Consider the following 14305-nt stretch of genomic DNA (forward strand, 5'->3'; position numbering starts at 1 on the left):
ATATATAGCAAATACAATACAGGAAAGTGAAAATAGCGAATTTATTGAAAGAAAGATTGGATAATTCAAACAACATGAAATTAGTAATTAAAAAACCCTGTTATTCTAAATGAACAAGTCCAGTAAGACATACTATTTGATAAACTGTAGAGTAAATGATTCACATATCTACCTTTTAATAGTTTTCCTTCCTTAATCGACCAGACAGAGGCAAATTAAAAAAGTATTAAGAGAGTTAATATTCAGTTAATTCTTTTATTAACTTATAAATATGCATATAAAAAATATCATGAAATACCATTCTGTACAACCAGTCTTTCAAGTTCTGTTTCAGGCAATTCATTTGTTGTAATTTAATTTTTTAAATTTAATTTAGTTTTTTGTTTATACAAACCATTTATTCAAACACATTTTTTTTTTCATTAGCCTATGGAAACAAAATGTGCCTTAGTATTTTTTATGTTTAGTCCATCAAGTTGTGTAGTTATCAATCATCTCTACATAAATGTCAATAGTATTGATTTGTTCAGGGTAGAAAAACTGCTTTCAGTGTTAAGGTTTTCTAACAAAATATACCATATAATATTAGTCTGCCCTTTTCAGAAAGATTATCTTTTTATTTCCAAAAATGCTACTCCTTGAGTAGTTGCTAGTGCTATGTTGAAACTATTAGTTAAATGGTGTGTCACTTTTAAGTTTTAATATATAGCGATTCTACATAGAACTATGACTATAACAGTAAAATAAGTACATAGAATTTTTTTAGATGTACAAGGTCTTTTCAGAAAATAATCGAACATTTTTAATTCTGCGCCAACAGAGATATTAGTGAAGCATTGTTGGCAGCATTGTGTTTGTTCCATATAAACTCCTCTGTAACCACATGTTCTTGGATTGGTGATATCTCGTTTAGTTTTCATGTTATTGTTATTTGAGTGCAACATTAAGTGTTAGTAGCGATTTTTGTATTGTGCTATATTTTGATGATTTAACTTTTATCTCAATGTCATAGCCATAAACCTATCTTTTGTCTCACGTTATTATCCTTTGCATGAATGTTTCATTGTTATTGGCTTGTTCAAGAAGTTGAAGACAGACAAACATCCACTCAATGTTGTTTTTGCTGCTCATTCATCAAATGAGGAGCAAACTTTGTTACAACTTGATGCACGTTCAATGTTTCAGTCAAAATGTCACTGCATGTTCCAAACTAGATGCTAACCTCTTTTGCAAGTTCTCTGATAGTCAATCGGCAATTTTCATGCACTAGATCTTTGATTTTCTGAAGTGGGTTTCATCACTTGATGTTGAAGACCTTCCTGTCAAGGGTCATTTTTAATTGACTGACGATTACTTTTAAATAGTGAAAACCAGTCATAACATTGCGTACGACACAGAGCATCATCTCCATAACCTTGTTTCAAAAGTTGAAACATTTCTGTTAGTTTTCCCCAGTTTCATGCAAAATTTTACATTGTGCCGTTGCTCCTGAAAATTTCACATGACAAAAATCATTATTAACAGTTAAACACATTACACTCAAATAACAATAACACGAAAACCAAATGAGATATCAACAATCCAAGAACATGTGGTCAATATTTAATACCTATTGATGATAAAAATTATAGTTCATTATTCGTGTTTTGTAAAGTTTTTATAATATTCTTCAATTTTATATCATTCAATAAAGTAATGGATACTTGACATTTGACCAAATCAATGATATCATCACCTTTTCTAAAACATTTAGCCACCACTAGAGATGTCCTCAATTAGAAATTATGGAGTAGTGACCAGTTCCTTTTTGCCATATTTCTCCCTCACTGCATTTATTTAAGTCATATTAATTACTTAAAACATCAGTAACTACCAAGAATTAGGATTGACGTATTGTAAATTTTCCAAATTCTACCTGGGAACTGAACTTAGGAACTTTAGTGTAGAAAAAACACATATCTTCTTACAATCAAATTGGTCTCAGTTGTACTTTTTATTCTTGGTAAATTGATGGTTTAATATGTTTAAATATATTTACTTAAATTAATTTTTATATTTACAAATTTTTTATTGTAGGCAATTCAATGCTGCTGTACCTCCACAGATGTGGTACATGGTCAAGTGTTTCTATCTACTGCTTTCTGCTTATCAAATACGAAGTGGTTATCCAACTCGAATACTTGGGAATTTTCTTTGTAAAAGTTACAACTATGTCAATATGTACCTGTTTAAAGTGTATGTATTCTTATCAATTTGTTTAAATATTTCAGAAAACTAGTGTGAAAAATTATGTATTTTGTTTAGTTATACATTTATAATTAACCTTATGACAACTGTGATTACTATTATAACATTGTTGGTTTTATCTTAGGTATTTGAATCAAAATTGTCTACATCATATCTATTGCCTTTGATTATAATAAAGTAACCTGTCTCATATGTGATAGAACCAAAGAATTTTATAGGCTTTCTTACCATCTAAGTGCTAGCATTACTGAAATTGATGGCTGCATTGGTGGTGTTGCGTGGTGACATTTCTCAAACACAAATAGCAGTTTGATAGCCGCAGCTATCAAACTTCTGACTGCTGTCTCAGTTTTTTGCATTTGCTTGAAGGAGAAAAGTTGTCATCATCCTGACAAAATATTTTACTACTGGTTTGGTTGCCAAGAAGAATGGAGGTGGAACCCTAGTATATCTTTGAAGAAGTGACCTATAAACAATGCGTTATTTTACAAAATTGGGAATTACTGTGCAGGACAGATTAAAGTGTTTCTTACAAACAATTAGTTTTTTTAGTTTTCTCAGAGTAGTTATCAAAACAGGCTTGAAACATGTACTTTTCTGGGAATATATATTCCAGTTTCAGCTTTTGTTGTTTCCACATCACCTTGCCTTGCTGTTTGTTTCACCCCTCTTTGGTTAATTTTGCAAAATCTTTTTTTTTTTTAGTTTTTTGGTTTGCCTAGTTTTTCAATTTTGAACTTATATTATGCAAAATAGCTTTCTGCTAAAAACAGTTCCCTTATCAAGTCTCATATATTTAAGTACTTGAAATTGTCTGAACTTTTTGGCTAAAGGAAGAAAATTATTGAAGATCTTATTTGCTCCTTTATCAACAACCTCATTTAATTTAGTATTATTTGTTCACTAGTGAAAGATAAACACTACATTTAGAGTGAAAAGCATTGGTTTTTCATAATTACCACATTAGCAGCAGTCTGTTAGCATTGTTTCCTTACTTTTCTTTTTCCAAATGATATATTTTGTTCCAGTTTTACTTTTCTAACTTTTTTCTCATTTGATTATCTTTTTAGATAAGATTAAATTATGTCTTCAGCTGTTTTTGTTTTGCTATTTACTTACTATGCAAATTATTTAAAATCTTTTAAAATATACAGTCAATTCACACTGCATCATCATCCATGGCACAGTTCACTTATATTGGCATTGTCTATATTGACCAACATCCATCTGAAAACTATTTTTTTTAAATTATATGTATTTATAATAAACTTTGTTGAAAGGGTATGGTACAATTTTTGATAGTTGCATTTTGTATATATATATATATACAAAATGTTTTGTTTTATATATATATATATATATATATATACAAGGGTTATTTTTTTTCAAGGTCGATTGGTCCCGAAATAAAAACCTGCGCAAAAATCAGATGAACCTTTGTACATGTGTGTTGCGCAGCGTCTCTAGTATGGCCTTTAATCACGCCGCGTCACTTCGTTTAGTTCTGCTAACATGTAAACATGTTTACAACAATAGCATCTCCCGCCAAGTGTGAAGTGCATGCGGTAATTCAATCTCTTCAGACTGAGGGGTGTAATGCAGCTGAAATTCATTGACGAATAAGTAATGTGTACGGTGAAACTTCAATGAGTGACAGCAAAGTGCGACAATGGTGCAGGAACTTTAAAGCAGGACATACAGATGTTCATGATGCAGGCGGTCAGGGAAGGAAGCGAGTGTCAACCGATGATTTCGTTGAGTGAGTGTATGAGGCAATTCCAGAAAATCGGCGGTTCACAATTTCTGTATTGAGTGATTAATTTCCTGAAATGCTGACTAGGAGGACAACAATTTGGCACAGACATCGAGCTGCAGACCAGCGTGGAAACATGGCTGAAAACACAGGCGGCACCTTTCTATGACGAGGGTATTGGAAAGTTGGTACCACGCTATGACAAATTTCTAAACCGGAGTGGCGACTATGTAGAGAAATAGCATAACTGTGTAAGTACTTGTTACAAATAAAAATTTTTTTTATTTTCACTGTGGTTTTAATTTCGTGACCAATCGGCCCTTGAAAAAAAAATTACCCTCATGTATATATATATATATATATTTTATTTTAGCTTGTATTGTTTAAATAATTTTTAATATATATATACAGGTGATTCAAAGAAACAGGAAATTTTAAAAATTAAATAACGTTAATGAAAAATTTTTTTTAGAAAATGAATTTTATTTCATGTAATTGTACAAATGTTGCCATTTTAGGATACATACATTTTAGTTTATTTTTTAAAGATGACATCTTCCAGGTGACCTCCTCTTCTACGTAAACACTCACGAATTCTCTTCCTTAAATTGTTCATGGTTTGACGTAACATCTCAACTGGAATTTCCGCAATTGCTTCTCAGATCTTTTCCTTCAGTTCTTCCGTTGTAGCAGGTATACTGTGGAACACTTTGCTTTTAAGGTGACCCCACAAAAAGTAATCGCAAGCTGAGAGATCGGGGGGATCTGGGAGGCCATATAATGTCACCATTTCGTGAAATGACAGTATGTGACGTTGTTCCGTCTTGTTGAAACCAGGCTGTGTTAAGAATTGGTGGAAATCTCTTTTGTTGTTGCACAACAAAGGTTTTAAGCATGGCTACGTAACGAGCCGACGTCATTGTAATCGCAAGACCGTTGTCATCCTCAAAAAATAAGGGTCTATAACACCGTAAAATGACATAGCACACCACACGGTTCGGTCACTTTCTGGCTGTGCAACGGACGCGGGTGTAGCTGCGTAGGATTTTCTTGTGCCCAGTATCTGAAATTTTGCTTGTTAACAAATCCACTGAGGTGGAAATGCACTTCGTCTGACATCCACAGTTCGTGAACAAACTCTTCATTATCATTTATCTTCTGAAGCATTACATTACAGAATTGTGTCGCACAACTGCATCGTTTGGTTTCAGTTCCTGGACGATCTGCAACTTGTATGGATGGTATTGCAAGTCCTTCACTAACATTCTTCGAACACTTGAACTATGCAATTGTAAAGATGCTGAGAGACGACGGATTGACCGATGTGGACTTCGTATGACAGCATCTTGTAAAGCTTGAACATTCTGTGGTGTACGGACGGTTCGCTCACGGCCTGGAGGTTTCTTTTTCATTGCCGAACCAGTTTCCTCAAAATTAGATATCCATGTTTTAATTGCATGTGCTGATGGAACACGGTCGTGCTGTCCCAGATTAAAATGAGGGCGAAATTCTCTACGCGCTCCCTCCACACTGTCATTGTTTTTGTAAAACGCTTTGATAGAAAATGCACATTGCGCACCACTCCAAGGATCCATGACAACTAAATGGCAGGTTAGGTTAGAGAGGCTGGCGCCACTTATCTATCAAGTGGTACCAATCGCCCACGGCTACCAACACAACTTTCAAAATTTCCTGTTTCTTTGAATCACCCTTTATACTGACTGCATATTAACTAGTGTATATAAATTTATATATATTAAAAACCAAAACATTTAAATTACTAAACTAAAATCTATCTATACATTTTCTCTGGATTTTTATGAAGGCCGTACATCATTCGTTTCAGATTTGTCAACAATTCCATTTATATCTGCCTTAACTTGCTTTATTGTACTACATGGGATACTCAGATAATTTTCATAGTACCATTTGACATCAAAAATAATATGAATTATAGCAAACTTCATCTAAGGAATTATCTGTTTTTGTCTAACATCAAATGGGTGAGCACTTTAACCCTCCATGTTTTCTTAAATATGATGGTGTAATGGGAAGCTGTCATCAGTTTTCTTAAGTCATTATTAAAAATTACTGTTTAGAATACAATTTTAACCACTGAACAATTTTAATGATTCAATGAACCAATTCTAAATAGTCTCTGTTAACTGTTAATCTGAAACTGCTTACCATTTGACCCCCCCTTCCTCCAGTACTTACAGGATAATTTTTTATTTATCCAATGTAGATCATAACACCTGAGAGTAATCTTTGAATCATATATATATATGTATCACTATATATATTATATATATATATATATATATATATGAATGTATATATATATATTAACAAACTGACCTCTGTGCTAAAGTAAATTTATTATTAAATTAAATTTAAACTACCAAAACACAGTAATAAACAGATTAATACTAAGTTTCAGATTCTTGGTTTCAGATTAATACCAAGAATATTGATCTTGATATTAATTTTGTAAGTTTAACTTATTGTTTTACTCTGTTTTGGTGGTTTAATCTCCATTATATATATATATAAAACAAAAAAGTTTTAATAGAACTTAAGAATATGATTTGGCTCTTTTCAGTTAATACTTTGTAGAGGCTTCCTTCTTATTTCTAGTAGGAAGTGATACTACTGATTCCCTTACAAAGAAAGTACAGTAATTTCCTAATGCAGCATTAACTGGTATCACATTCATCAATTGCAGTTAATCAGCACTAAGATTAAAGATACTAATGGTAAAAGATTAAGGAACATCAAATTACAAGGATGAAAAAATTGTTACGACACCCAGAAGCTTTCCAAGGAAATGGGAAATGTTCCTAGTTTCCCAAGGAAGTCTATGGTTATGTTGTTTAGATTAATATTACTATTACTTTAAAGTCCTTCATCCACCTAATTACATATTGAATGGCAGAGATGAGGAAAAGGTAGGACATATTAAAAGCTGTTAAACCCTGAAGCAGATCTGTTATTCAACTGTTTGTAGGCTTGTTTACTAATGTATTATCATCATGCTATTTCATTAGACAATAATATATGCAGAAAATTTTAAAGCATTTAAATAAAGAAAATATATGTGAATTTATTTGTTTTTATGAATAACCTTTTTGCAGTTTTATGCTTGTTCCATTCGTGTTTGAATTACGTGCACTTATGGACTGGATATGGACTGATACATCCATGACATTGTCTGATTGGCTGAAAATGGAAGATATTTTTGCTCATATCTTCCAACTTAAGGTAATATTAATATTGTGTAAAATAAAATTAATGGTTCTAAAATAACTACAAATTTTATAAATATGTGTGTGAAGATTTTATCTTTTCATACTGTTAATCATTATTTGTAATTTTATAATTTGAATTTATATTCATCTTTCTCGAAATATATTTTTTTTTAATCAATAAATGAATTAATAAACTATTAATATAACTATCACATAAAATATTAAAAAAATAAATACAATCAGAAGTTCAGTTAAGTGTCATAAAAAAGGAAAATATAAAATCAAATGCATTAGTTAATAATCAGTTCCTCTGAAAAATCAGAACATTCTTCAGTTTTAAGAAAATGAAAATCAGTCTTATAATGTTTCATTATATGAAACAGGTATTCTCTTTGCCTGTTTTTATTTTGAATAATAATAACACTTCCTAACATTAATAAAAGCATGACCACTTTATTCAGTACATTTCTCATAACTCTTAGCAAAATATTAATGACAGATAAATAGTTAACAATATAATTTGATTTAATTTTTTGTTTTTCTTGTTTGTGACATAAGTATCACAAACTCTACCTGTTACATACTCAACACCACTAATGAAACACCAGTTTAATATTGCAGAATAATCCTTGAATTGCATTGAACAACATATTATTTTTAACATTAATTTATTTTCAAATATTTATAAACATTGTACTAGAAATATACTTCTAGAAGATGTTTTACAGCTATTATGTAGCTTTATTGTTACTGATTTTGCTCATTTTTATGGGATGCATCCTTAAGTGATTAGAAAACTGTTTTGGTATTTGATTGAATAGTACATTTGACCTGTGTTGTTTTTATCAAGCCTAGAAAGTTTATAAATTTCATATTATTCAAATTTATTGATTAAATATCTTTTTTTGTAAAACTTACTTTTTATATAGATATTTATGTATACATTCCACGATATACTGTGAGCACCTGCATGTATTGATTATATTGCCCAGTTTGATCAAGGTTAGAAATATATTTAATTGTGGAGTCTGATGCTTTCAGAAAGTCAGCAGGCAGTATGCTCTTATAGAGTACTTTCCACAATCTGACAAACTGTCTGTCTATTCACCCTTCAGTTCCATTGTGGAAGGTATATTAATTTCCCATTTATGAAGAGAGTCTGCACATCTGTCTTGGTTGCTTCTAATTCTTTTTATTCTAGATCATATTTTATGGGAAGATCAAAAACTTGCAGGTCTTTTAGCGATACACAAAAAATTTCTGGATTATATTGATGAGACTTCCTCTCATTCTTTTCTCCAACACTGCATCATGTTGGAAGTAGTGTATTCACAGATTATTTGCTATCACAACTGATACAATTCTAGAGCAAAGTCAATTGATATTAATATGATCAGATAAAAATAAATTGGTTTTGTAGTATTAGTTTGTATTTTCTCATACTTCCTGACATGTTTGTTTTGCTTCTACCAGAAAATATGGCTTGTATTGGCAATAGGACAAACTACATAATTTAGTTTTGATTGTACCTGATATGATGCAGATAGTAAGGTGTAATTCAAAATCACTCCTTTTTATATGGGGATTGCTAAGTCATGCTGGGCACTAAACTCAAAAGCTCGAATGGAATGTATACTGGTGAGCTCCATGTAGTACTAGAGTTGATATTCTTAAGTTTAAGATAATGTACTTGATACAAAATTAAAGCTGCCTTTGTTAGATGCTGTTTTTAATTTAGAGTTCTATGTTACTGCTAAGTATTATAGAATTAAGTTATAGGATCATAATACATCTCGCTGGACTGGTTTTAAGTCTCATTCTTGGATTAATCACTCATTGTGATTATAATAATGTTCTGTGTTTCTTCATCACTGTTGTGTTGTTTAGCAAACACCTTATCTATCAACACATCCACATTTTTATGAACTCATCCTGGGCTTGGCAACATGAATACTAATCAACAAGGAGATTAGCACTGAGTCTTAGGGAAGGCTGTCGAATTTCATTTGTCTGTTGTTCTGTTTTTGTCCCCAATCACGTGAAATTTTATACTATTTACTATTCCAATTCTGGCAATTTGTAAATAGTCTTTGGTGGAAGTATCCTTTCATCAACTGCTAACTTCAGCACTTGTACTCATTAAACTTAGTATGCCTGTGGTTCAGAGGGCTGTGGAAGTGTTTTTCATGACAGAGTTTGGTTAGACAGGCCTTATATTTCAGACAATTTCATCACACTCTTTCCCACTTTTTACAATAATGCTCATCTTTCTTATTTATTGTGAAGTTTTCCATTCAACTGACTACCCATTTAAACAGGCCTCTTTATTTCAAACAATTTTATTATACTCTGCTTATTCTTTACTGTTTATTATGAAGTTTTCTACTCACTGAGTATCATCTGTTATAATTTATCTTCAAATCTCCAAATTCTTAAGAAATTCTTAGTAAAGTAGTTCAACATCTACCTTCATTTCATTCAAGAACGTACTTTTTCTGATACCCTGGAAAAATACTTTCATTGCTGAATCAACCAACACTCCAACAAACTACAGTAGTTATGTATTGGGATATTCAACCAGGATATTTACCTAGTCTTTCTAAAGATTCTCCAGCTGACTTTGCCTGAATTCCATCTACAACAAAGATTTAAAACTGTCAGAAAGGTTTTTTCTACAACCCAACTGTGTATCTGGGATAAGCAGCGAAAATCTTTTAAAATGTTGATAGGTGAGATTTCTGTTGGCTGTGGCAAAGCAGAGATGAAGGCAGCTATCACTTGTCCATGCCACTAACTTAAACATATTGTGATTTGTAGCATAAAAAATATGATGGATTTCACTCTTTTCTCTTCAGTTGATTAGTTCTTCTTCATTTTTATCAGAAAATGAATACTTCTACTGTTGATGATGGTTGTTGAAAGCCCCTAATGTAAACTGAATGGGAACTTTTGAGAGTGACTGAAGAACTTGTTGAGGCCAAAAGTTAGAGGAAACTTATAGATTTATTTTTTGTAACCAATTACTATAACGTTAGGCACTTGCAACAGATTTTCTGTGCCATTCTGCATATATGCTTGTAGCGATCTGCTTTTTCATTTCTATTTTACTTAACCATCCTTTGTAATTGTATTTCTTATATAGTAAAATTCTTTAAGCTTCTGGTATATTATGTTCACATGTCTTAATATTTTATTCTGCCTTTCCACCTTTCTACCATATACCATCAGTTTGTTTTATTCTCATTTATTTTTAAATTGAATTTCTCTCCAAGCATTAAAACCATATCATTTAGTATTTCTTTGAAGAATTCATTTCCTAAAGTCAATTCAGTTCCTGATGAAAAACTACTTCTAGATACAAAGTTAAAAAGCAACAGGAACTGGTTATACATTAGTCTTCTCTGAATCAGAGCTCACCTTTTTTCATTTTTTGTTCTCGAAACTGATAGCAGATTATGAATTCTTTGACCTTATATTTAAGTCAGAATTTTAAACTATTTTATACATTCTACATTCAATTCAAAGTTGTATGTTTTTTTTTTAAACAGTCCATCATAAATTTAGTCATAGCTAGTTATTCTTAAACAATGATAATCAGTTGAAATTATTAAATGTAACCAACTAAATAGCAAACTGTCTCATTTACATTAACTTTTATTGTCTTATTAATAATCAAATTGCTGTTTTAATAGGCTTATTATAAAAGACTGTTACAATAAAATTGTTTTATAAGTATGATATTTTTCTAACTGTTCTAGTACTTATTACAATTGCTTTTCTCTAAAATACCCACATATTTGTTAGATTGTTTATGTTTAGCTTTGCTTGATGTTTTTATTTTTAAATACCGTTTTATATTACACAAATCTAGTTTCAATGTGATAACTGGTTTTTTTTTTAAATTTGCACTTGTACTATTTTAGTGCCAAAGAAGAGCAGAAGAAGAATATCCTCAGCCAAGAGGTGAGAAGAAAGCCGCTGTGAGTAAATACATTGTTGGTGGAGGTTTTCTTATTGGCATAATAGCTGTAATTTGGTTTCCTCTTGTACTGTTTGCTCTTGGTGATACAGTTGGACAACCTAATTTACCTTACGAAGTTGGTATTTCTCTCAGAATTGGTGGATATCAACCTATATATTCTATGTCAGCAAGAAACAATTCTATTTACAAGTAAGTTCTTCACAAAATGAAAATTTACTCATTAAGGAAATACTGATAATATTTTATCATTGATTGCATATACTTTACTCTTTCATTTTCAGCTATTATACTGTGACCCAAAAAATAACAAAGTTGTAATAATAATAATAATAATAATAATAATAGAGAAAAGTAGTACTGTCGCTTGCAAAATAAGACCCCTGGATTTTTTACATTCTGAAGTCTATGATTCCACAAAAAACAAATCTTGATCATAAAATTTTATAGGATAGGGTCTCATATGATCAGAATTTTATTCTCTTATTTACTGATATATTCTAAAGTTAATGATAAAATTAACATATAGTTTATTTACTTAACAAGGCAAAATGTCACTTACTTTGATAAATCAGGCATTTCCTTGATAAGATATGTTTGCTAGCCTCAGTGTTCTTCATTGATATAATAAAAGTGTTTGTGTTGATCTCTATTCAGCTTTATATTTCAGAAACAAATAAAAATATCTATGTTGATTTCTATTCAGCTTTGAATTTCAGAAACAATTTAACCTAATTGATAAATTTTAATGTAGTATCTTGTTTATTAAAGGGATTAAATTTATTGAGTGTTTGAAGAACAAATGGATGAGGGTATACCGTACCTTGAAGGTATTAGACCCAAAAGAATAATTAATTTTTTTTTCTCATAAAGCTATACATCCATAAAAATCTCAGTTTTATGTATTTTTCTTATTACTTTTTCTTTCTTAAACTATTAACTTAAAATATTATTTACTATTTTTTAGTAAATAAATTATTATTCAGGTAGGAACAGTTTTCAAAACATCATATTGTTAGAATATGACTAACAGTATGGTGGCTTTCTGCAACATAACATGAAAGCATGAGTTCCATAAACATTTACTAACTCTGCTGTTTTAATTTACTTGAAATGATTTTGTTATGTATGTTTTATGAATGAGGTATTACTAGGATAAAAATAATTTTCATTCTTTATCTTCAAAGTAAATAGCAATGTATAAATTTTTTTTAATTAATTTTTTTAAAAATAGATAAAAATATTAATCTATATATATATATAAAAATGTTAAGTTCGTTTGTGTTCGCTACAAAAACTCAAAATGTTCTGCACCGATTAAGCTCAAATTTTAGCATGATATATAACCCGCATCAAAGATTGTTTTCATCTATTTTTAATAAATCTTTCTATCTATTTTTAATTTGTACATGTTTAATTTGGAAATGTAAACAAAGGAAACCCAATCAGATCAATGCCAAGATGGCCGCTGTCAAACACAACGACCAAATTTCTTTGAATTATATTTAACAGCTAAAACATCTGTATTTTATTTAAAAAAAACAAAAAAGACACCAAAACAAAAAGAAAAGCCACCAAGAAGGATGACTTACAGTAAATAAATTAAAACACCCAACTTTCTTATAGCCCAGATAGACTTAAGACTATGCAAACAAAAAAGTCAAAATAACCAAATACACAGAAAATAATATCCCTACATAATGACCAAAAAATCCTTTGTTAGGTTAAATATTCACTTTTGTCTGAATTTACAGAAGGCATTTACAACGAAGCATTGATAAATATTGAAGAGAAGTGCTTAGCTAATGCAAATAAAGTTCTTAGTCAATCAATTGGGAATGCCAGCACCCACCCGAGCTGCGATTGCTTCATTTGATGTGGATTTACGCCGTCAACAGAGTTACAACATTGATGATCTTCAGTCATATGTCCAATCAAACATTCCCAAATTAACGCGTGAACAGAAAGGCATTTATGATTGCATAATGCAAATGATAAATGACGGAGTTGGGGGGACTTTTTTCTTGGATGCGCCAGGAGGAACTGGGAAAACATTCCTCATTAGATTGATTCTAGCAACGGTTCAATCAAAAAATGACATAACCTTAGCTCTTGCTTCGTCTGGAATAGCTGCGACGTTGTTACCAGGTGGAAGGACTGCGCATTCAGCTCTGAAGTTGCCATTAAACATGCAAATCATCGAGACTCCCACTTGCAATATTTCCAAAGCATCCTGTATGGGAAAAGTATTATAAAAATGTAAACTCATTGTTTGGGATGAATGCACGATGGCACATAAAAAATTGCTTAAAGCTCTTGATCGATCGTTACGAGATTTGGAGATTTTAGGCAAACATTGCCTGTAATTTCTCGATCGACACCAGCAGACGAAATAAATGCTTGCCTGAAATATTCAACACTGTGGCGACACGTACGTACATTGCAGTTGACTATGAATATGCGTGTCCAGTTGGAGAATGATCCATCAGCTGAGGTATTCTCACGACAATTACTGGACATTGGAAACGGAAAGCTGCCAGTCGATGAGACTTCTAGACGAATATCATTTCCTGATAATTTTTGTAATTTAGTAACATTGAAAGAAGAACTGATCGAAAAAGTATTTCCTGATATTCAAATTAATCATAGAAATCACGATTGGCTCAGTGAACGAGCTATCCTTGCCGCAAAGAATAAAGATGTCTGTCAACTTAATAATGTTATTCAATCCAGCATTCAAAGTGAGGAAATTACATATAAGTCAATAGACACCGTTGTGGAAGCAGATGAAGTAGTTAATTATCCAACGGAATTTTTAAACTCACTTGATCTGCCAGGGATGCCACCACACATATTAAAATTGAAAATAGGTGTGCCAATTATCCTGTTGCGGAATATTAATCAGCCAAAACTCTGCAACGGCACGCGTCTTGCAGTTAAGAAATTGATGAATAACTTAGTGGAAGCAACGATTTTAACAGGGCCTTTCAAAGGTGAAGATGTCCTCATTCCTCGAATACCCATGATCCCGACCGATACACCATTTCAATTTAAAAGATTGCAATTCCCAATTCGATT

At 31.3% G+C, this 14305-nt stretch overlaps 1 protein-coding gene across 10 annotated transcripts in view; it reads left to right on the plus strand.

The window, feature by feature from the left end:
* Positions 1 to 14305, plus strand: part of Piezo (piezo type mechanosensitive ion channel component) — a 481248-nt gene that overhangs the window by 416087 nt on the left and 50856 nt on the right. For all 10 annotated transcript variants that reach the window (XM_075356335.1, XM_075356333.1, XM_075356336.1 and 7 more), the window contains 3 exons: positions 2077 to 2235; positions 7135 to 7261; positions 11172 to 11419. In XM_075356335.1, the coding sequence (XP_075212450.1) occupies positions 2077 to 2235; positions 7135 to 7261; positions 11172 to 11419 (534 nt within the window). The remainder of the gene's footprint in view (positions 1 to 2076; positions 2236 to 7134; positions 7262 to 11171; positions 11420 to 14305) is intronic.

This window comes from Lycorma delicatula, chromosome 2, assembly GCF_047948215.1.
Source record: "Lycorma delicatula isolate Av1 chromosome 2, ASM4794821v1, whole genome shotgun sequence".
Taxonomy (NCBI): domain Eukaryota; kingdom Metazoa; phylum Arthropoda; class Insecta; order Hemiptera; family Fulgoridae; genus Lycorma; species Lycorma delicatula.